This window comes from Heterodontus francisci, chromosome 3 (genome assembly GCF_036365525.1).
Source record: "Heterodontus francisci isolate sHetFra1 chromosome 3, sHetFra1.hap1, whole genome shotgun sequence".
In the NCBI taxonomy this organism is placed as follows: Eukaryota; Metazoa; Chordata; class Chondrichthyes; order Heterodontiformes; family Heterodontidae; genus Heterodontus; species Heterodontus francisci.
This window is the reverse complement of record NC_090373.1, coordinates 200,305,306-200,329,065: the sequence shown is the minus strand read 5'-3', so window position 1 is coordinate 200,329,065 and position 23,760 is coordinate 200,305,306. Positions and strand designations below refer to the sequence as shown.

General features: G+C 44.6%; 1 protein-coding gene across 1 annotated transcript in view; it reads left to right on the top strand.

Moving 5' to 3' along the window:
* Positions 1-4,532, top strand: part of LOC137367179 (dynein axonemal heavy chain 8-like) — a 2,062,041-nt gene extending 2,057,509 nt beyond the window's left edge. Inside the window, exon 118 of the mRNA XM_068028615.1 lies at positions 4,245-4,532. Coding sequence (XP_067884716.1) covers positions 4,245-4,532 — 288 coding nt within the window. The remainder of the gene's footprint in view (positions 1-4,244) is intronic.
* The last annotated feature ends 19,228 nt before the right edge of the window (positions 4,533-23,760 follow it).

The window sequence follows — 23,760 nt, the reverse complement described above, 5'->3', positions numbered from 1 at the left end:
CTACCTGGTGAAGCCAAAAAGCGTAAGCAGCATGAGATAGACAGAGCTAAGCGATTCCACCATCAATGGATCAGATCTAAGCTCTGCAGTCCTGCCACATCCCATTGTGAATGGTGGTGGACAATTAAGCAACTAACAGAAGAAGGTGGCACTGCATATATCCCCATTCTCAATGATGGGGGAGCCCAGCACATCAGTGCAAAAGATGAGGCTGAAACATTTGCAACAATCTTCAGCCAAAGGTGCCGAGTGGATGATCTAACTCGGCCTCCTCTTGAAGTCCCCAGCATCTCTCATGCCAGTGTCAGGCAAACCCTAACTGCCAAGACTGAGGCACACATTATTTTGCCACATTAACATTAAAACTTTAAAAATTGCAATCTCTGACTGGAAGGACATTTGCATAGAACAGACAATGTGGAAACAAAGGGAGCCAATCCCTGGTCCTCCAATACACAGAAGTGGTCAGACCAGTTTTGCTCACATGACTGGCTGTTGCAGAGTTTTTGAACTCCCAAGCAAAGGAATTGCCAGGCAGAGAACGCCATGTGCTCATGGACTGAGAAGATCTCTTCTCCTATCTGTCTGCCTTCATCTCTTCCCACGGAACTGAATCTTGTGAAAGCACATGAAACTAAACGAGAAAAAGATTTCCTATGTAAACAAGGTTTAAGACTTAATACTGGGCCCCAACGAACTGCAAGACTATATCTTCAATCAAGGATTACAGCAAGCTCGAGAAACTTTAACAAGATATTGCTTCAAACTGTTCTACTTATCTTTTCTTCTGTTCTTTTCTATTCCTATCTGTATGTTTACATTGTGTGTGCATGCTAGCGTGAGCACGTCGTACAGCCGTAGGCGTGAACCATAATACACTTTAAATTTTAAGGTTTTAATAAATTTCCTCTTTCTGCTTTAAACCAAAGAAAGCCTGTGTGTGCTCAGTTATTTGTCTGATAATTGGAAACTGTGAACAAGGACTCACACAAAGGGGAGTTCAAAACAGTGTTTAACACCAGGTAAAGACAGCAAAAGACCCCTGGACATTGCTCAGCTGGTTGTAACACCAGTCTTCAGCCAATTCGATTCACTCCGTGTGATGTCAAGAAACGACTGAAGGCACTGGATACTGCAAAAGCTGCGGGTCCTGACAACATTCTGGCAATAGTACTGAAGACCTTTGCTCAGAACTGGCCATGCCCCTAGCCAAGCTGTTCCATTACAGCTATAACACTCGCATCTACCCGGCAATGTGGAAAATTGCTCAGGTATGTCCTGTACACAAAAAACAGGAAAAATCCAACCCGGCCAATTACCACCCCATCAGTCTACACTCAATCATCAGTAAAATCATGGTAGGTGTCATTGACAGTGCTATCAAACGGCACTTACTTAGCAATAACCTGCTCAGTGATGCTCAGTTTGGGTTCCGCCAGGGCCACTCAGCTCCTGACTCATTACAGCCTTGGTTCAAACATTGACAAAAGAGCTGAACTCGAGGTACGGTGAGAGTGACTGCTCTTGACATCAAGGCAGCATTTGACTGAGTATGGCATCAAGGAGCCCTAGCAAAACTGGGGGGAAACTCTCCGCTGGTTGGAGTCATACCTAACGTAAAGGAAGATGGTTGTGGTTTTTGGAGTCAGTCATCTGAGCTCCAGGCCATCACTGCAGGAGTTCCTCAGGGTAGTGTCTGAGGCCCAACCATCTTCAGCTGTTTCATCAATGACCTTCCTTCAATTGTAAGGTCAGAAGTGGGGATGTTCGCTGATGATTGCACAATGTTCAGCACCATTCATGACTCCTCAGATACTGAAGCACTCCTTGTAGAAATGCAACAAGATTTGAACAATATCCAGGCTTGGGTTGATGTGTGGCACGAATGTTATTTGCCACTTAAGTGCCAGGCAATGACTATCTCCAACAAGAGAGAATCTAACCATCTCCCCTTGACATTCAATGGCATTACAATCGCTGAATCCCCCATTATCAACATCCTGGGGGTTGCCATTTACCAGAAACTGAACTGGAGTAACCATATAAATACCATGGCTACAAGAGCAGGTCAGAGGCTAGGAATCCTGCAGCGAGTAACTCGCCTCCTGACTTCCCAAAGCCTGTCCACCATCTACAAGGCACAAGTCAGGAGTGTGATGGAATACTCTCCACTTGCCTGGATGGGTGCAGCTCCAACAACACTGAAGAAACTTGATGCCATCCAGGACAAAGCAGCCCGCTTGATTGGCACCCCGTCCACAAACATTCACTCCCTCCACCACCAACGCACAGTAGCAGCAGTGTGTACCATCTACAAGATGCACTGCAGCAATGCACCAAGGCTCCTTCGACAGCACCTTCCAAACCCACAACCTCTACCACCTAGAAGGACAAGGGCAGCAGATGCATGGGAACATCACCACCTGCTAGTTCCCCTCCAAGCCACGCACCATCCTGACTTGGAACTATATCACCGTTCCTTCACTGTCGCTGGGTCAAAATCCTGCAACTCCCTTCCTAACAGCACTGTGGGTGTACCTACCCCACATGGACTGCAGTGGTTCAAGAAGGCAGCTCACCACCACCTTCTCAAGGGCAATTAGGAATAGCAATAAATGCTGGCCTAGCCAGTGACACCCACATCCCATGAAATGAAAACAAAAAATCCATTGGTTATGGGATCATTTAGCTCTGTCTGTGGCATTCTGCCATATTCTCCTTTTAATATGAAGGTGGTGCCAGTGGACTGAAGGATTGCAAATGTTACACCCCTGTTTATATAAGGCAGGATGAATAAACAGAGCAAATACAGGTCAGTCAGCCGCACCTTTAGAGATCACAATCCAGGACAAAATTAACTGGCATTTGGAAATAAACAAAAGTCAGCACGGGTTTGTTAAAGACAAATTGTCTTTGACTAACTTGATCAAGTCTTTTGATGAAGTAACGGAGAGGATTGATAAAGATAGTGTGGTTGATGTTGTGTATGTGGAGTTTCAAAAGGCATTTGAAAACTACACACAATAGACTTTATTCATAAAATTAAAGCCCAGAGGATTAAAGGGACGATGTGGGGTGGGGAGGACATGGATACACATTTGACTAAGGGAATGAAAGCAGAGATTAGTGTGAATGGTTATTTTTCAGAATGAATGGAAGCATATTAGGACCATTTGATACATATTGATGACCTCGACTTGTGTAAATATGGTATTTCAAAGTTTTCAGCTGACACAAAATTCAGCAATGTAAACAATAAGGACATTAACAGGAGAACATAGGCTGACTGGTAAAATGGGCAGACACATGGCAGATGAAATTCAACACACAGAAGTGTGAAGTAATATGTTTTGAGAAAGAATGAGGAGAGGCAATGTAAGTTAAACGGTACAATTTTAAAGGGATTTGTAGGAACTGAGAGAGCTGGGGGTTTATGTGCATAGATCTCTGAATGTGACAGGACAAGCTGAGAAGGCTGTTTTTTAAAAACAAAAAAAAGCCGATGGGATCCTTAGCTTCATTAATAGAGGCATAGAATACAAAAGCAGGGAAGTTATGCTAAACTTTTATAAAACACTGCTTATGCCTCAGCTGGAGTATTGTGTTCAAATCTGGGCATTGTACTGTAGGAAGAGATAATGCAATGGTACTATAGATAAGATTGCATGAAGAGACTGAAGATGGGTTGTTTTCCTTTGAGCAGAGAAAATTAAATGGTGATTTGACAGTGATGTTCAAAATCATGAGCATTGATAGAGTAAATATGGAAAAATTATACTCAAGGCTCACCCACCCCACCTTCGCCAGGGCCTTCCAGACTGGCCCTGGCGAACCCACCTCACTTACCTAATGTCCAGGTCTCCACTGCTGTGCCTGAGTCCAAGGCCTCTGTGGTATTGGCAGTGGCCACCACTCCTGGTGGCGCTGCCAATATTACTCAGCTGCTGATTGGCCAGCAGCTCTTGGAGCCAGGATCCCCGTCTTTAAAAAGATGAGGATCCTGGCACCAGGCTGTTCTTAGCCTGGCGCCATAGAATTACTGCAGGTGACTGAAGCGGGATTTCCCCCCTCCTTTTCAGCCAAGTGCAGGGAGCCCCATTGTGGGCAGAAAATTCTGCCCACAAAGGATCGAATACCCCCCTTCAGTATTATTCCATGATTTTATAAAACGCTGTAAATTCCCACGCTTCTATCTTTCAGCCAATGTTTTTCTAACATTTATCCTCTCCATGCTTGTTTGACAGGAGGGAGTGTACATCTATGGCCTTTACCTGGACGGAGCCGGTTGGGACAGGAGAAATACCCGGCTGACTGAATCAACTGCCAAGGTTCTCTTTACAATGCTACCCGTCGTCTATATATTTGCCATAAATTCCACTGCACCCAAGGATCCCAAATTATACATTTGTCCAGTCTATAAGAAACCAAAGCGCACAGATCTGACGTTCATCACTGCCCTCTGTCTGAAAACACTCCAAACACCTGACCACTGGGTCCTGAGAGGGGCAGCTTTGCTCTGTGATATTAAGTAAAATAACAGTTGTTTGAGTCGGGGGAGAATGTCTTTTAGACCCTGAGATAATTTAGCAGTAATATAGCTGAGTTTGGATTTCAAGATGTGAGCAACTTGTATTTAAATAGTGCCTAATAAATACAATAAAATGTAGTAAAGCAATGTTAGTTAAATATTGCATTTATATTGTGCTTTATAAATGTAAGTACAAATAAAATGTGTTCTTTTACTATTTAATAAATTTATTGAATAGTTTGTGCTGGTATCATACAGTGTCTTAATCAACATTTATTTCATGCCTGGAAGCAGGCAAACAGAATAAAAATGATTTTGTAACAGAACCAAAATCAAAAAGAAATCTTGCCAAATTACTGCTGTAAGCCTGCCAATTTAGACACCCAGCACTCATTGGAAGTAGGAGGGAGCTTCAATAATGCATGCAGGTCAGGGTTAAATGACATTACGACCCTCAAAGCCATTTTCATATCAATCCACCCACAGGTCAGGAGAGAGCTATTTTTCAAGTGATATTTGAAGGGAATCTCTTCTTAGCTCTTAGGTTTATTTTTACTTTTCCATTTTTTTCATTTGAATCTTTCTACCCATGCAAGGAAATGCAGTGGTCAGAGACAGGAGGGTGTAACTATGAGTGAGGCAGGTAGAGGGCGCAAGAAGGTAGAGTCACAGGAGCCTTTGTCCTTATCCAATAGGTTCGAAATTCTTGCTCTCTGTGTGGACGAGAGCAGGGACTGTAGGGAGGATGAGCAAACTGACCTTGGTACCGTGGTAAAGGGAGCCATTCAAGTGGGCGGAGAAAAGAGAAATTAGTCATAATCGGGGATAGTATAGTTAGGGGCATAGACACTGTTCTCTGTGGCCAGGATCGAGAGTCCGAAGGCTGTGTTGCATACTTGGTGCCAGGGTTCGGGATATCTCATCTGGAACTTGGAGTGGGAGGGGCAAGATCCAGTTGTAATGGTCCATGTAGATACCAACGATATAGGTAGAACGAGGTTAGAGGTTCTGCTGAGGGAATATGAGCAGCTAGGGGGCTAAATTAAAAAGCAGAACCAAAAAGATAATAATCTCCGGATTACTACCTGAGCCATGAGCAAATTGGCAAAGGGTCAATAGGATTAAAGAGATAAATGCATAGCTCAAAGATTGGTGTGGGAGAAATGGGTTCGAGTTCATGGGAATTGGCACCAGTACTGGGGAAGGAGGGAACTGTTCCGCTGGAACGGGCTCCACCTGAATCATGCTGGGACCAGAGTCCTGGTGAATCGCATAACTAGGATTGTAGATAGGGCTTTAAACTAAATAGTGGGGTGGAAGAGTTCAGTTGCATGGAAAATTAGGAAGTCAAAGTTAAAGGTGAAGGTAGGAGTACAGGTTAGTGATGAGGCTGATTGTTACCAAAAAATGAAAGGGACAGAGCATATGAACATCATATTGCACCAAAGAATCATGCAAAAGTAGGGAAATTTGATAATCGAACAAACGTAAAGGCTTTGTATCTGAATACACGAAGTATTCGGAATAAATGAGTTAACAGCGCAAATAGAGACGAATGGGTATGATTTAGTGGCGATTACTGAGACGTTGTTGCAGAGAAACCAGGTTTGGGAATTGAATATCCAACGGTACTCAGTATTTTGGAAGGATAGGCAGGAAGGAAAAGGAGGTGGTGCAGCTTTGTTAGTAAAGGAAGAGATCAGTGCTGCAGTGAGAAATGATATAGACACTGGAGATCAAGATGTAGAATCAGTCTGGGTAGAAATAAGAAATAGCAAGGGAAAGAAGTCCCTGGTGGGAATAATCTATAGGTCCCCAAACAGTAGATCCGCAGTGGGGTCACAGTATAAACCAGGAAATACTGGGGGCTTGTAAGAAAGGTAGAGCAATAACCATGGGTGATTTTAATATACATATAGACTGGATTAATCAAATTGGCAAGGGTAGTCTCGAGGGAGAGTTCATTGAATGTATTAGAGATTTTTTTTTTGAGCAATATGTTGTGGAACAAACCAGAGAGCAGGCTATTCTAGATTTAGTATTGTGTAATGAGGTAGGATTAATTAACGATCTCATAGTTAAAGATCCTCTAAGGAAGAGTGATCATAGCATGCTAGAATTTCAAATTCAGTTTGAGGGCGAGAAACTGGAGTCCCACACGAGCATTCTGGAGTTAAACAAAGGTAATTACATAGGCATGAGGACAGATTTGGCCCTCGTTGACTGGGCAGGAAGACTAAAAGGTAGGACAGTTGATGAGTAGTGGCAGATGTTTAAGGAGATATTCAATTCCTCCCAACTAAAATATATTCCAGAGAGGAAGAAAGATTATAAGAGGGGGAAAAAAACATCTCTGGCTAAGCAAGGAAGTTAAGGACAACATAAAGACAAAAACTAATGCATAACATATTGCAAAGGCCAGTGGCAGGCTGGAAAATTGGGAAATTTTCAAAGATAAACAAAGGGTTACTAAAAAAATAAAAAGAGCAAAGGTAAATCATGAAAGAAAACTGACACAAAATATGAAAATGGATAGCAAAAGCTTCCATAAGTATATAAAAGGGAAGAGAGTAGCTAAAGTGAATGTTGGTCCCTTGGAGGATGAGACTGGGGAGTGAAGAGGGGAACGCAGAAATGGCGGAGATACTAAATCAGTATTTTGCTTCAGTTTTCATGGTGGAGGACACTAGTACCTTCCCAATAGTAACAGGTAATGCAGAGGTTATAGAAAGGGAGGAATTTAGAACAATCATCATCACTAGGAAAAAAGTACTGGGCAAGCTATTGGAATTGATTAGAATTAGAACATTACAGCGCAGTACAGGCCCTTCGGCCCTCGATGTTGCGCCGACCTGTGAAACCATCTGACTGACACTATTCCATTTTCATCCATATATCTATCCAATGACCACTTAAATGCCCTTAAAGTTGGCGAATCTACTACTGCTGCAGGCAGGGCGTTCCACGCCCTTACTACTCTCTGAGTAAAGAAACTACCTCTCACATCTGTCCTATATCTATCACCCCTCAACTTGAAGCTATGTCCCCTCGTGTTTGCCATCACCATCCAAGGAAAAAGACTCTCACTATCCACCCTATCTAACCCTCTGATTATCTTGTATGTCTCTATTAAGTCACCTCTCCTCCTCCTTCTCTCCAACGAAAACAACCTCAAGTCCCTCAGCCTTTCCTCGTAAGACCTTCCCTCCATACCAGGCAACATCCTAGTAAATCTCCTCTGCACCCTTTCCATAGCTTCCACATCCTTCCTATAATGCGGTGACCAGAACTGCACGCAATACTCCAGGTGCGGTCTCACCAGAGTTTTGTACAGCTGCAGCATGACCTCTTGGCTCCGAAACTCGATCCCCCTACTAATAAAAGCTAACACACCATATGCCTTCTTAACAGCCCTATTAACCTGGTTAGCAACCTTCAGGGATTTATGCACCTGGACACCAAGATCTCTCTGCTCATCTACACTACCAAGAATCTTCCCATTAGCCCAGTACTCTGCATTCCTGTTACTCCTTCCAAAGTGAATCACCTCACACTTTTCCGCATTAAACTCCATTGGCCATCTCTCAGCCCAGCTCTGCAGCCTATCTATGTCCCTCTGTACCCTACAACATCCTTCGGCACTATCCACAACTCCACCGACCTTAGTGTCATCTGCAAATTTACTAACCCACCCTTCTACACCCTCTTCCAGGTCATTTATAAAAATGACAAACAGCAGTGGCCCCAAAACAGATCCTTGCGGTACACCACTAGTAACTAAACTCCAGGATGAACATTTGCCATCAACCACCACCCTCTGTCTTCTTTCAGCTAGCCAATTTCTGATCCAAAGCTCTAAATCACCTTCAACCCCATACTTCCGTATTTTCTGCAATAGCCTACCGTGGGGAACCTTATCAAATGCCTTACGGAAATCCATATACACCACATCCACTGCTTTACCCTCATCCACCTGTTTGGTCACCTTCTCGAAAAACTCAATAAGGTTTGTGAGGCACGACCTACCCGTCACAAAACCGTGCTGACTATCTCTAATGAACTTATTCTTTTCAAGATGATTATAAATCCTGTCTCTTATAACCTTTTCCAACATTTTACCCACAACCGAAGTAAGGCTCACAGGTCTATAATTACCAGGGCTGTCTCTACTGCCCTTCTTGAACAAGGGGACAACATTTGCTATCCTCCAGTCTTCCGGCACTATACCTGTCGACAATGACGACATAAAGATCAAGGACAAAGGCTCTGCAATCTCCTCCCTAGCTTCCCAGAGAATCCTAGGATAAATCCCATCTGGCCCAGGGGACTTATCTATTTTCACACTTTCCAAAATTGCTAACACCTCCTCCTTGTGAACCTCAATCCCATCTAGCCTAGTAGCCTGAATCTCAGTATTCTCAACATTTTCTTTCTCTACTGTAAATACTGACGCAAAATATTCATTTAACACTTCCCCTATCTCCTCTGATTCCACACACAACTTCCCACTACTATCCTTGATTGGCCCTAATCTAACTCGAGTCATTCTTTTATTCCTGATATACCTATAGAAAGCCTTAGGGTTTTCCCTGATCCTATCCGCCAATGACTTCTCGTGTCCTCTCCTTGCTCTTCTTAGCTCTCCCTTTAGATCCTTCCTGGCTAGCTTGTAGCTCTCAAGCGCCCTAACTGAGCCTTCATGTCTCATCCTAACATAAGCCGCCTTCCTCCTCTTGACAAGCGCTTCAACTTCTTTAGTAAACCACGGCTCCCTCGCACGACAACTTCCTCCCTGCCTCACAGGTACATACTTATCAAGGACACGCAGTAGCTGCTCCTTGAATAAGCTCCACATTTCGATTGTTCCCATCCCCTGCAGTTTCCTTCCCCATCCTACGCATCCTAAATCTTGCCTAATCGCATCATAATTTCCTTTCCCCCAGCTATAATTCTTGCCCTGCGGTATATACCTGTCCCTGCCCATCGCTAAGGTAAACCTAACCGAATTGTGATCACTATCACCAAAGTGCTCACCTACATCTAAATCTAACACCTGGCCGGGTTCATTTCCCTGTACCAAATCCAATGTGGTATCGCCCCTGGTTGGCCTGTCTACATACTGTGTCAGAAAACCCTCCTGCACACACTGGACAAAAACTGACCCATCTAAAGTACTCGAACTATAGTATTTCCAGTCGATATTTGGAAAGTTAAAGTCCCCCATAACAACTACCCTGTTACTCTCGCCCCTGTCGAGAATCATCTTCGCTATCCTTTCCTCTACATCTCTGGAACTATTCGGAGGTCTATAAAAGACTCCCAACAGGGTAACCTCACTTCTCCTGTTTCTAACCTCGGCCCATACTACCTCAGTAGACGAGTCCTCAAACGTCCTTTCTGTCGCTGTAATACTCTCCTTGATTAACAATGCCACACCCCCCCCTCTTTTACCATCTTCTCTGTTCTTACTGAAACATCTAAATCCCGGAATCTGCAACATCCATTCCTGCCCCTGCTCTACCCATGTCTCCGAAATGGCCACTACATCGAGATCCCAGGTACCAACCCATGCTGCAAGCTCACCCACCTTATTCCGGATGCTCCTGGCGTTGAAATAGACACACCTTAAACCAGGTTCTTGCTTGCCAGTGCCCTCTTGCGTCCTTGTAACCATATCCCTGAACTCACTGCTCTCAACATCCTGTACACTGGCACTACAATTTAGGCAACAACCCAGAGATAACAACTCTGTTTGTTCTCGATCTAAGCTTCCACCCTAGCTCCCTGAATTTCTGCCTTAAATCCCCATCTCTCTTCCTACCTATGTCGTTGGTGCCTATGTGGACCACGACTTGGGGCTGCTCCCCCTCCCCCTTAAGGATCCCATAAACACGATCAGAGACATCACGAACCCTGGCACCTGGGAGGCAACATACCAACCGTGAGTCTCTCTCATTCCCACAGAACCTCCTATCTGTTCCCCTAACTATGGAGTCCCCAATGACTAATGCTCTGCTCCTCTTCCCCCTTCCCTTCTGAGCAACAGGGACAGACTCTGTGCCAGATACCTGTACCCCACTGCTTACCCCTGGTAAGTCGTCCCCCGCAACAGTATCCAAAATGGTATACCTGTTGTTGAGGGAAACGGCCACAGGGGATCCCTGCACTGCCTGCTGGTTCCCTCTCCTTCCCCTGACGGTAACCCATCTACCTACTTCTTTTACCTGAGGTGTGACTACCTCCCCATAACTCCTCTCAATAACCTCCTCCGCCTCCCGAATGATCCGAAGTTCATCCAGCTCCAGCTCCAGCTCCAGTTCCCTAACGCGGTTCTCGAGGAGCTGGAGTTGGGTGCACTTCCCACAGATGCAGTCAACAGGGACACTCTTGGCGACCCTTACCTCCCACATTCTGCAGGAGGAACATACAACTGCCTTAACCTCCATTCCCACTATTCCAAATTCCCAACAAATCTACTGAAAAACCAAAAACAAAAAGTCAAAACTTGTTAGGTTAGCAATCCAACGGACAGAACTTCTTAAATAAAAAGCTTACCTTATCAACACACCAGAGTCCTTTTTTTTTTGGTTAGAGGAGGAGGGTGGGTGGGAGACACTACACGTGTAGTGTCTCGGGTACAGCCACCACACAAATATATACTTTTTCCTTACCCAGCAGTCCCCTGGTCCTCCAAAAACAAAAGGGAATTCACTTTTAAACTTACACAGAAATTGACTTCACAGCTGTAAGCCAGTTCACGCACCTCCGTTACTATCAAAGCTGCAGTCACCGAAACTAAAAGAAAGAGATTTTAAACCACACAAATATATACTTTTTCCTTACCCAGCAGTCCCCTGGTCCTCCGAAAACAAAAGGGAATTCACTTTTAAACTTACACAGAAATTGACTTCACAGCTGTAAGCCCGTTCACGCACTTCCGTTACTATCAAAGCTGCAGTCACCGAAACTAAAAGCAGATTGAAGGCAGACAAATCCCCAGGGCCTGATGGCCTCCATCCTAGGGTCTTAAAGGAAGTGGCAGTGGAGATAGTGGATCCTTTGGTTATAATATTCCAAAATCCCCTGGATGCGGGAAAGGTTCCAGTAGATTTGAAAAAAAAGCTAATATAACACCCCTATTCAAAAAGGCAGAAAGTAGGAAACTATAGACTAGGTAGTTTAACATCTGTCGCTGGAAAATTGTTAGAATCCATTATTAAGGAAGTCATAACAGGACATTTACAAAGTCAAAACACAATCCATCAGAGTCAGCATGGTTTTATGAAGGGTAAATCGTGTTAGACTAATTTGCTAGAGTTCTTCGAAGGTGTAAGAAGCAAAGTGGATAATGGGGATCCTGTAGATGTAGTATATCTGGACTTCCAGAAGGCATTTGATAAGGTGCCACAGAAAAGGTTAATACACAAGGTAAGATCACATGGGGTTAGGGGCAATTTATTCGCTTGGATAGAGGATTGGCTAACCAACAGAAAACAGAGAGTCAGGATTAATGGTCCTTTTCTGGTTGGCAAGATGTAACTAGTGGGATGCCACAGGGTTTCGGTCCTCGGGCCCCAACTATTTACAATCTATATTAATGACTTGCATGCAGGGAAGGTACACTCGCCAAATTTGCAGATGATACTAAAATAGGTGGGATAGTAAGTTGCAATTAAGAAATAAGAAACTTACAAATGGATATGGATAGGTTAGGTGAATGGGCCAAAATTTGGCAGATGGAATTTAACATGGATAAGTGTGAGGTTATCTATTTTGGTTGGAAGAATAGAAAGGAAAATTATTATCTAAATGGAGATATACTTCTGAGTGCTTCCGTACAGAGGGATCTGGGTCTCCTCGTGCATGAATCACAGAAAACTAGTATGCAGGTGCAGCAGGTAATAAGAAAGGTAAATGGAATTTTGGCATTTAGTGCTAAAGGAATAGAGTATAAAAGTAGAGAAGTGTTGCTGCAACTGTACAAGGCATTGGTGAGACCGTACCTGGAGTACTGCGTACAGTTTTGGTCCCCTTACTTGAAGAGGGATGCAGTTGCATTGGAGGCAGTTCAGAGGAGGTTCACTAGATTGATTCCAGAGATGAGGGGCTTGTCTTATGAAGAGAGATTGAGCAGTTTAGGCCTTTACTCTCTCGAGTTTAGAAGAATGAGGGGAGATCTAATTGAGGTATACAAGGTGATTAAGGGGATTGACAAAGTAGACGTAGAGAGGATGTTTCCTCTTGTGGAGCAATCTAGAATGAGAGGTCATAGTTTTAGGATAAGGGGTAGCAGATTTGAAACAGAAATGAGGAGACATTAACTTCTCTCAAAGGGTCATGAGTTTGTGGAATTCACTACCCCAGAGTGCGGTGGATGCCGGGACATTGAGTAAATTTAAGGAGGCGTTAGACAGATTTTTAATGAGTAATGGGTTGAAGGGTTCTGGAGAATGGGCAGGAAAGTGGAGTTGAGGCCGAGATGAGATCAGCCATGATCGTATTGAATGGCGGAGCAGGCTCGAGGGGCTGAATTGCCTACTTTTGCTCCTCGTTCTTATGAATGCCAGCTTTTCTCCACCTCCTACAATTTTTTTGGGAATGTGTCTCATTTGTGCTCTAAGCAGACCCAGTTAAATGCTTTGCGTTACTTCTGCACTGTCCTATTTGCCAACTCAAGTATTGTTATTGATCTTTGTCTCTTTTGATACACCTAAATTGTGTTAAAGTCACTATCTCCGAAATGTTTATCATTTATATATTAATGTACAATTCAAGCCTGTCTGTCTTGTCAATCTTACTCATTTTCATCCTTCCTCCTTTCAATCTGCTCTTTTATCCTATATATTCCTGTCTATTTCTACTTTTGTTCATTTTTTTTGCCTTTCTCCCTGCCATGTTAATTTAAATCCTCTCCCAGAGCACTGATCCATCCTGAACCTGATCTAGAACTGCCCCAAAATCTGAACCCTCCTATTCCATCTCTCTAGCTATGCAATTAACTCCCTTACCTAACTATTTCTATATGGACCAGCAAATGAACCACATCCTACTAAAAATCCATCTGCCAGTTGCTGAAACTCCCTTTTCAGGGCCTCAATTCTATTTCTTCTGATGTCAGTTGTTCCAATGTGAACCATGCTTCTGGATGGTCTCCATCCACTTCCAGAAACTTTATTACCCTCTTCATATTATATCTTACCCCGGCTCCTGAGCGACAACACATCATTTGAACTCTTGGTTGTGGCTACAAAGGCTTTCCATTTCCCCAACTATGGAGATCCCTATTACTACTGTGTTTCTGCACTTATTCCTCTTTTGTAATCACTTGCTTCAAAGTGTCCTCTTGCAAGTTAGCGCCACAGGCTGTGTTGAATTTGTTTACTTCAGCACGTGTGGAACTCCACAGGACCTCCTGCTACAATTCTTACCCTGATAAATGGTCACCTGTTACCCATCCTCAGTAGCTTGTGCAGCCTCTGGGTTTACCACCTCAGCAGCTTAGGTTCACCCTCTGGCACTCCCTTCCTTAAGCTCTCATTCTCCTCCTTCAAACTCCCCTCTTGGACCATGTTCCAACAACCCAACAGCAGTCCAAATGTGAGTCAGAAACCTTGAGCTCACATGCTAGCAAATGACACTTTATGCATGTATGATTATCCCAAACACAGACCTTTATATAATGGCAGGCTTACTTTCATACTGGGCTAAACTGGTCTCTTAAAAGGTTTCATAAAAATTAACAACTTGCAGTTGTGCAGCACGGTTTACATAGAAAAACAACCCAAGGTGCTTTGCGGGTGTAATCAGAACAAATTGGATACTAAGCTGCAGAAAAGATAGTTGGGGACAGGGGGTGGGTTAGGAAATAACTGAAAGCATGGTCAAAGGAGAGTCTTAAAGGCAGAGGATGAGAAGTTAAGGAAGGTGTTCCAAAGGGTGAGCCTCAGCTAAGGGAGAGGGTGGGATGAATGCAAAAAAAAGGCCAAAATCAGTAAAATGGAGAGCTCAACCAACTTGATTCTTTCACTCCAAGTATTATTTTAGGCCAACAGAACTTCAAGGCTGAACTCCCACTGAGTTTTTTTTTTAATTCATTCATGGGATGGGGGCATCACTGGCGAGGCCAGCATTTATTGCCATCCCTAATTGCCCTTGAGAAGGTGGCGGTGAGCTGCCTTCTTGAACCACTGCAGTCCATGTGGGGTAGGTGCACCTACAGTGCTGTTAGGAAGGGAGTTCCAGGATTTTGACCCAATGACAGTGAAGGAACAGCAATATAGCTCCAAGTCAGGATGGTGTGTGACTTGGAGGGGAGGGAGGGGCGATGGAGGTTAGGGGGGTTGAGGAAGCAATTTCATCCAATCTCAGAACTTATCCAACATCATCACACATCAGGACCTGGAAACGTGGCTGATTTTCTCCCTCTCTCATCCAGGAGATTCTGAGCAACTGGAGCAATCATACCCAGTGCTGATCAGTTAACAAAAGAGAACAAGGATCAAACAGTTTTAGACTATAAAAGCCCCATAACCTAAGAAATAGGAGCAGGAGTCGGCCATACCGCCCCTTCAGCCTGTTTCACCATTCAGTCAGATCAGGGTTGATCTTCTCCATCAATTCCACTTTGCCACTCTATCCCCAAATCCCTGGATTCTCTGAGTGTCAAAAATCTATTTATCTCAGCCTTGAATATGCTCAGCTACTGAGTATCCACAGCTCTCTGGGGTAGGGAATTCCAACGATTAAGAAATTTAGTCATTTGGTAGTACAGAACGTGAGTATTGCTGAAAATAGAGAAGTAGTCGAAGCTTTTCATCTTGCACTCATCAGGTCAATCCGCAAGAATACTGATGCAAGGGAAAACAACAACTTTATGCTGTATGAGAAGAGAGTGCTAACTGGTTGGCAAGTGAACTCTGATTGGTAGAGGCATTGCCATGGAGAATGCACCAGTTTATGATGACTGCCAGTTAACTGCCAAGCTTTGTTTGAAACTTAAAACAAGCCGCTTGACCTTTTTAACCACTAGCAAGTATCTGTTGAACGATTGCAAAGGCTGAGGATCCTCGACCACAGCATGTGCAGTTCCTTACCGACCTGACTCACGGTCACATCCTGCAGTTTCAGACCACTAACCATTGCTAAACCACCACCTCACCCAAGGGGTGTCACTGCCTCCTGGGTCAAAATGTCCTGGGAGCTGTTCCTCTTCCCTGATGCATGGCAAGGTTTGGACTTCAAATTCCAGCACAAGACCTCTGAGCTGAACTTCTCAAGTTGCAGAAGTGGTTGTCTGGGATGATACTACATTCCAGAAAGTCCCACATGCTGCAGCTGCAGCACATTTCCTGAAACACCATCTCTAACTTTGTTTTATAGATTTTAATGATGTTTTGTGCAATTAATTCACCTTTTTTTTTAAAACATTAATTCATTTAACTAGTTTGGGGAGGCGGTGGCATCATAGTAATGTTGCTGAACTAGTAATTCAGAGGCTCGGGTAAATGCAGAGGACAAATGTTCAAAACCCATCATGGCAGCTGGTGTAATTTAAATTCAATTAATTAATAAAAATCTGGAAGTGAAAGCTATTCCCAGTAATGGCGCCATGAAACGATCATTGTTTGTCATAAAACCCCCATCTAGTTCACGAATGTCCTTTAGGGAAGGAAACCTGCCGTCCTTACCTGGTCTGACCTCCATCTGACTCCAGACCCACAGCAATGTGGTTGATTCTTAATTTCCCGCTGAAATAGCAGGTGTAAAGGGCAATTAGGGATGGGCAATAAATGCTGGCCATGCCAGCGACGTTACCATCGCATGAAAAGAATTTTTCAAAATTAACTTAATAAAGTGTGAATTATACACTATACAACTAGCTTAGAGTATTATGTACTTAGAGTATTAGAGTAAATTACAGAATCACAGAATAATACAGTGCAGAAGAGGCCCTTCGGCCCATTGAGTCTGCACCGATGCATTAAAGACACTGACCTGTCTACCTAATCCCATTTGCCAGCACTTGGCCCATAGCCTTGAATGTTATGACGTGCCAAGTGCTCATCCAGGTACTTTTTAAAGGATGTGAGGCAACCTGCATCTACCATCCTCCCAGGCAGGGCATTCCAGACCGTCACCACCCTCTGGGTAAAAAAGTTCTTCCTCAAATCCCCCTTAAACCTCCAGCCCCTCACCTTAAACTTGTGACCCTTCGTAACTGACCCTTCTACGAAGGGGAACAGCTGCTCCCTATCCACCCTGTCCATGCCCCTCATAATCTTGTACACCTCGATCAGGTCACCCCTCAGTCTTCTCTGCTCAAGTGAAAACAACCCAAGCCTATCCAACCTCTCTTCATAGCTTAAATGTTCCACCCCAGGCAACATCCTGGTGAATCGCCTCTGCACCCCCTCCAATGCAATCACATCCTTCCTATAATGTGGCGACCAGAATTGCACACAGTACTCCAGCTGTGGCCTTACCAAAGTTCTGTACAATGCCAACATGACCTCCCTGCTTTTGTAATCTATGCCTCGATTGATAAAGGCAAGTGTTCCATATGCCTTTTTCACCACCCTATTAACCTGCCATTCTGCCTTCAGAGATCTATGGACAAACACACCAAGGTCCCTTTGTTCCTCGGAACTTCCCAGTGTCAGGCCATTCATTGAATACTTCCGTGTCATATTACTCCTTCCAAAGTGTATCACCTCACACTTTTCAGCGTTAAATTCCATCTGTCACTTTTCTGCCCATTTGACCATCCCGTCTATATCTTCCTGTAACCCAAGACACTCAACCTCACTGTTAACCACTCGGCCAATCTTTGTGTCATCCGCAAACTTACTGATCATACCCCCCATATAGTCATCTATGTCGTTGATATAAATGACAAACAATAGGGGACCCAGCACAGATCCCTGTGGTACGCCATTGGACACTGGCTTCCAGTCACTAAAACAGCCGTCTGTCATCACTCTCTGTCTCCTACAGCTAAGTCAATTTTAAATCCACCTTATCAAGTTACCTTGTATCCCATGTGCATTTGCTTTCTTGATAAGTCTCCCATGTGGGACCTTGTCAAAGGCTTTGCTGAAATCCATGTAAACTACATCAACTGCACGACCCTCATCTACACACCTGGTCACATGCTCAAAAAATTCAATCAAATTTGTTAGGCATCACCTCCCTCTGACAAAGCCATGCTGACTATTCCTAATCAAATTTTGCCTCTCCAAGTGGTGATAGATTCTCTCCAGAATTTTCTCCAATAGTTTCCCTGGCTTATCTCTGCAACCTTTCTTAAATAGTGGGACTACATTAGCTGTCATAGAACATAGATCATTACAGCGCAGTACAGGCCCTTCGGCCCTCGATGTTGCGCCGACCTGTGAAACCATCTGACCTACACTATTCCATTTTCATTCAGGTGTCTATCCAATGACCACTTAAATGCCCTTAAAATTGGCGAATCTACTACTGTTGCAGGCAGGGCGTTCCACGCCCCTACTACTCTCTGAGTAAAGAAACTACCTCTGACATCTGTCCTATATCTATCACCCCTCAACTTAAAGCTATGTCCCCTCGTGTTTGCCATCACCATCCGAGGAAAGAGACTCTCACTATCCACCCTATCTAACCCTCTGATCATCTTATATGTCTCTATTAAGTCACCTCTCCTCCTCCTTCTCTCTAACGAAAACAACCTCAAGTCTTTAGTTTAGTTTAGAGATACAGCACTTTAACAGGCCCTTCGGCCCACCGAGTCTGTGCCGACCATCAACCACCCATTTATACTAATCCTACACTAATCCCGTATTCCTATCACATCCCCACCTGTCCCTATATATTTTCCCTACCCACCTACCGATACTAGGGGCAATTTATGATGGCCAATTAACCTATCAACCTGCAAGTCTTTGGCGTGTGGGAGGAAACCGGAGCACCCGGAGAAAACCCACGCAGACACAGGGAGAACTTGCAAACTCCGCACAGGCAGTACCCAGAATCGAACCCGGGTCCCTGGAGCTGTGAGGCTGCAGTGCTAACCACTGCGCCACTGTCCCTCAGCCTTTCCTCGTAAGACCTTCCCTCCATACCAGGCAACATCCTAGTAAATCTCCTCTGCACCCTTTCCAAAGCTTCCACATCCTTCCTGTAATGCGGTGACCAGAACTGCACGCAATACTTCAGGTGCGGTCTCACCAGAGTTTTGTACAGCTGCAGCATGACCTCGTGGCTCCGAAACTCGATCCCCCTACTAATAAAAGCTAACACACCATATGCCTTCTTAACAGCCCTATTAACCTGGGTGGCAACTTTCAGGGATTTATGGACCTGGACACCAAGATCTCTCTGTTCATCTACACTACCAAGAATCTTCCCATTAGCCCAGTACTCTGCATTCCTGTTACTCCTTCCAAAGTGAATCACCTCACACTTTTCCTCATTAAACTCCATTTGCCATCTCTCAGCCCAGCTCTGCAGCTTATCTATGTCCCTCTGTAACCTACAACATCCTTCGGCACTATCCACAACTCCACCGACCTTCGTGTCATCTGCAAATTTACTAACCCACCCTTCTACACCCTCATCCAGGTCATTTATAAAAATGACAAACAGCAGTGGCCCCAAAACAGATCCTTGCGGTACACCACTAGTAACTAAACTCCAGGATGAACATTTGCCATCAACCACCACCCTCTGTCTTCTTTCAGCTAGCCAATTTCTGATCCAAAGCACTAAATCACCTTCAATCCCATACTTCCGTATTTTCTGCAATAGCCTTACCGTGGGAAACCTTATCAAACGCCTTACTGAAATCCATATACACCACATCCACTGCTTTACCCTCATCCACCTGTTTGGTCACCTTCTCGAAAAACTCAATAAGGTTTGTGAGGCACGACCTACCCTTCACAAAACCGTGCTGACTATCTCTAATGAACTTATTCTTTTCAAGATGATTATAAATCCTATCTCTTATAACCTTTACCAACATTTTACCCACAACTGAAGTAAGGCTCACAGGTCTACAATTACCAGGGCTGTCTCTACTCCCCTTCTTGAACAAGGGGACAACATTTGCTATCCTCCAGTCTTCCGGCACTATTCCTGTCGACAATGACGACATAAAGATCAAGGTCAAAGGCTCTGCAATCTCCTCCCTGGCTTCCCAGAGAATCCTAGGATAAATCCCATCTGGCCCAGGGGACTTATCTATTTTCACACTTTCCAAAATTGCTAACACCTCCTCCTTGTGAACCTCAATCCCATCTAGCCTAGTAGTCTGCATCTCAGTATTCTCCTCGACAACATTTTCTTTCTCTACTGTAAATACTGACGAAAAATATTCATTTATAGCTTCCCCTATCTCCTCTGATTCCACACACAACTTCCCACTACTATCCTTGATTGGCCCTAATCTAACTCTAGTCATTCTTTTATTCCTGATATACCTATAGAAAGCCTTAGGGTTTTCCTTGATCCTATCCGCCAATGACTTCTCGTGTCCTCTCCTCGCTCTTCTTAGCTCTCCCTTTAGATCCTTCCTGGCTAGCTTGTAACTCTCAAGCGCCCTAACTGAGCCTTCACGTCTCATCCTAACATAAGCCTTCTTCTTCCTCTTGACAAGCGCTTCAACTTCTTTAGTAAACCATGGCTCCCTCGCTCGACAACGTCCTCCCTGCCTGACAGGTACATACTTATCAAGGACACGCAGTAGCTGCTCCTTGAATAAGCTCCACATTTCGATTGTGCCCATCCCCTGCAGTTTCCTTCCCCATCCTACGCATCCTAAATCTTGCCTAATCGCATCATAATTTCCTTTCCCCCAGCTATAATTCTTGCCCTGCGGTATATACCTGTCCCTGCCCATCGCTAAGGTAAACCTAACCGAATTGTGATCACTATCACCAAAGTGCTCACCTACATCTAAATCTAACACCTGGCCGGGTTCATTACCCAGTACCAAATCCAATGTGGCATCGCCCCTGGTTGGCCTGTCCACATACTGTGTCAGAAAACCCTCCTGCACACACTGGACAAAAACTGACCCATCTAAAGTACTCGAACTATAGTATTTCCAGTCAATATTTGGAAAGTTAAAGTCCCCCATAACAACTACCCTGTTACTCTCGCTCCTGTCGAAAATCATCTTCGCTATCCTTTCCTCTACATCTCTGGAACTATTCGGAGGTCTGTAGAAAACTCCCAACAGGGTGACCTCTCCTCTCCTGTTTCTAACCTCGGCCCATACTACCTCAGTAGACGAGTCCTCAAACGTCCTTTCTGACGCCGTAATACTCTCCTTGATTAACAATGCCACACCCACCCCTCTTTTACCATCTTTTCTGTTCTTACTGAAACATCTAAATCCCGGAACCTGCAACATCCATTCCTGTCCCTGCTCTATCCATGTCTCCAAAATGGCCACAACATCGAGATCCCAGGTACCAACCCATGCTGCAAGCTCACCCACCTTATTCTGGATGCTCCTGGCGTTGAAGTAGACACACTTTAAACCAAGTTCTTGCTTGCCAGTGCCCTCTTGCGTCCTTGTAACCTTATCCCTGACCTCACTACTCTCAACATCCTGTACACTGGAACTACAATTTAGGTTCCCATCCCCCTGCTGAATTAGTTTAAACCCCCCCGAAGAGCACTAGCACTCCCCCCCAGGATATTGGTACCCCTCTGGTTCAGGTGAAGACCATCCTGTTTGTAGAGGTCCCACCTACCCCAGAAAGAGCCCCAATTATCCAGGAAACCAAAACCCTCCCTCCTACACCATCCCTGCAGCCACGTGTTCAACTGCTCTCTCTCCCTATTCCTCGCTTCGCTATCACGTGGCACAGGCAACAACCCAGAGATAACAACTCTGTTTGTTCTCGCTCTAAGCTTCCACCCTAGCTCCCTGAATTTCTGCCTTAAATCCCCATCTCCACTTCCTACCTATGTCGTTGGTGCCTATGTGGACCACGACTTGGGGCTGCTCCCCCTCAAGGATCCCAAAAACACGATCCGAGACATCACGAACCCTGGCACCTGGGAGACAACACACCAACCGTGAGTCTCTCTCGTTCCCACAGAACCTCCTATCTGTTCCCCTAACTATGGAGTCCCCAATGACTAATACTCTGCTCCTCTTCCCCCTTCCCTTCTGAGCAACAGGGACAGACTCTGCGCCAGAGACCTGGTCCCATTGCTTACCCCTGGTAAGTCGTCCCCCCCAACAGTATCCAAAACGGTATACCTGTTGTTGAGGGAAACGGCCACAGGGGATCCCTGCACTGCCTGCTGGTTCCCTCTCCTTCCCCTGACGGTAACCCATCTACCTACTTCTTTTACCGGAGGTGTGACTACCTCCCTATAACTCCTCTCAATAACCCCCTCCGCCTCCCGAATGATCCGAAGTTCATCCAGCTCCAGCTCCCTAACGCGGATCTCGAGGAGCTGGAGTTGGGTGCACTTCCCGCAGATGTGGTCCCTGCCGTTCACAATGGGATCAGCCAGCTCCCACATCATACAGCTACAGCACGTCACCTGCCCAGCCATCTCTACTTAGTTAATTACTTTATTAATTTATATAAATTTATGAGCTAAATACTTTGATTCTTCTCTGCTGTGGTCTTTTTCAAATAACCAATTAATAGATAAGTCAAAAAAGTAAAAGAAGAAAGTAAATTTTTACCAATCACACGATACAGAAGAAAGATACAGGTCCTCTGGTACCTCCCCCTTAGCCAGAGAGGAATTAAAAATTAGGGTCAGAGCCCCTGCAATCTCCACCCTCGCCTCCCACAGCATCCTGGGACACAAATCCAGACCTGGAGATTTATCCACTTTTAAGCCTTCCAAAACCTCCAATACCTTGTCACTCTCTTTGACAATTTGCTCAAGAACCTCACAGTCTCTCTCTCTAAATTCCATATCTACATCCTCTTTCTCTTGGGTGAAGACAGATGTGAAGTATTCATTCAACACCCTACCAATGTCCTTTGGCTCCACCCACAAATTTCCCTCTTGGTCCCTAATGGGCCCTATTCTTTCCCTGATTATCTTCTTCTCATTGATATACTTATAGAATATCTTGGGATTTTCCCTACTTTTACCAGCCAGAGCTTTCTCATATCCCCTCTTTGCTCTCCTAATTGCTTTCTTAAGCTCCATCCTACATTTTCTGTACTCCACTAATGCTTCCATTGATTTGCTCTCCTTGTATTTGCTAAAAGCCTCTCTTTTCCTTCTCATCGTACCCGTTTCTTGTCATCCATGGTTCTCTGGGCTTGTTGCTCCTACCTATTACCCTAGAGGGAACATGTTGGGCCTGTACCCTCCCCATTTCCTTTTTGAATGCCCCCCACTGCTCTTCTGTAGATTTCCCGACAAGTAACTCTTTCCAGTCAACCTTGGCCATTCCTGCCTTATTTTACTAAAATTCGCTCTCCCCCAATCCAAAACCTTTTTTTTGCAACTTGACTATTTCTTTTTCCATAACAAGCTTAAATTGTACCATGTTGTGGTCACTATTACCAAAATGCTCCTCCACCATCAACCACCTGTACGGTTTCATTCCCCAGAATTAGGTACAGGACTGCACCCTCCCTTGTTGGATCCTCTACATATTGAGCTAAAAAGTTCTCCTGTATACATTTTAAGAACTCCACTCCATCTAAGCCCTTAACACGATGACTATCCAAATTAATGTTGGGAAAGTTGAAATCACCTAATATAATTACCCTATTATTTTTACACACCCCTGCAAATTGCACGCATATTTGCTCCTCAATTTCCCGCTGACTATCTGGGGGTCTATAATAAACACCTAGCAATGTGGCTGTCCCTTTTTTATTCCTAAACTCTACCCATAAAGCTTCATTTGATGCCCCCCTCCAAGAAATCATCTCTCCTTACTGCAGTAACTGAATCCTTAACTAATATTGCAATGCCCCCTCCTCTTTTACCCACTCCTCTGTCTCGCCTGAAGATTCTATATCCCTGGATATTGAGCTGCTAATCCTGCCCCTCCCTCAACCATGTCTCCGTGATGGCTACTATATCACAATTCCATGTGTCAATCATTGCCCTTAACTCATCCGTTTTACCTGCCATACTCCTGGCATTAAAGTAGAGGCCTTCCATCCTGGTCTTACTCCCTTGAAACTTACTTCCACTGTATTCCCTCCGACTTGTTCGCTTTCCTGTGTTTAGCTGTGTCCCTATTCTGCTCG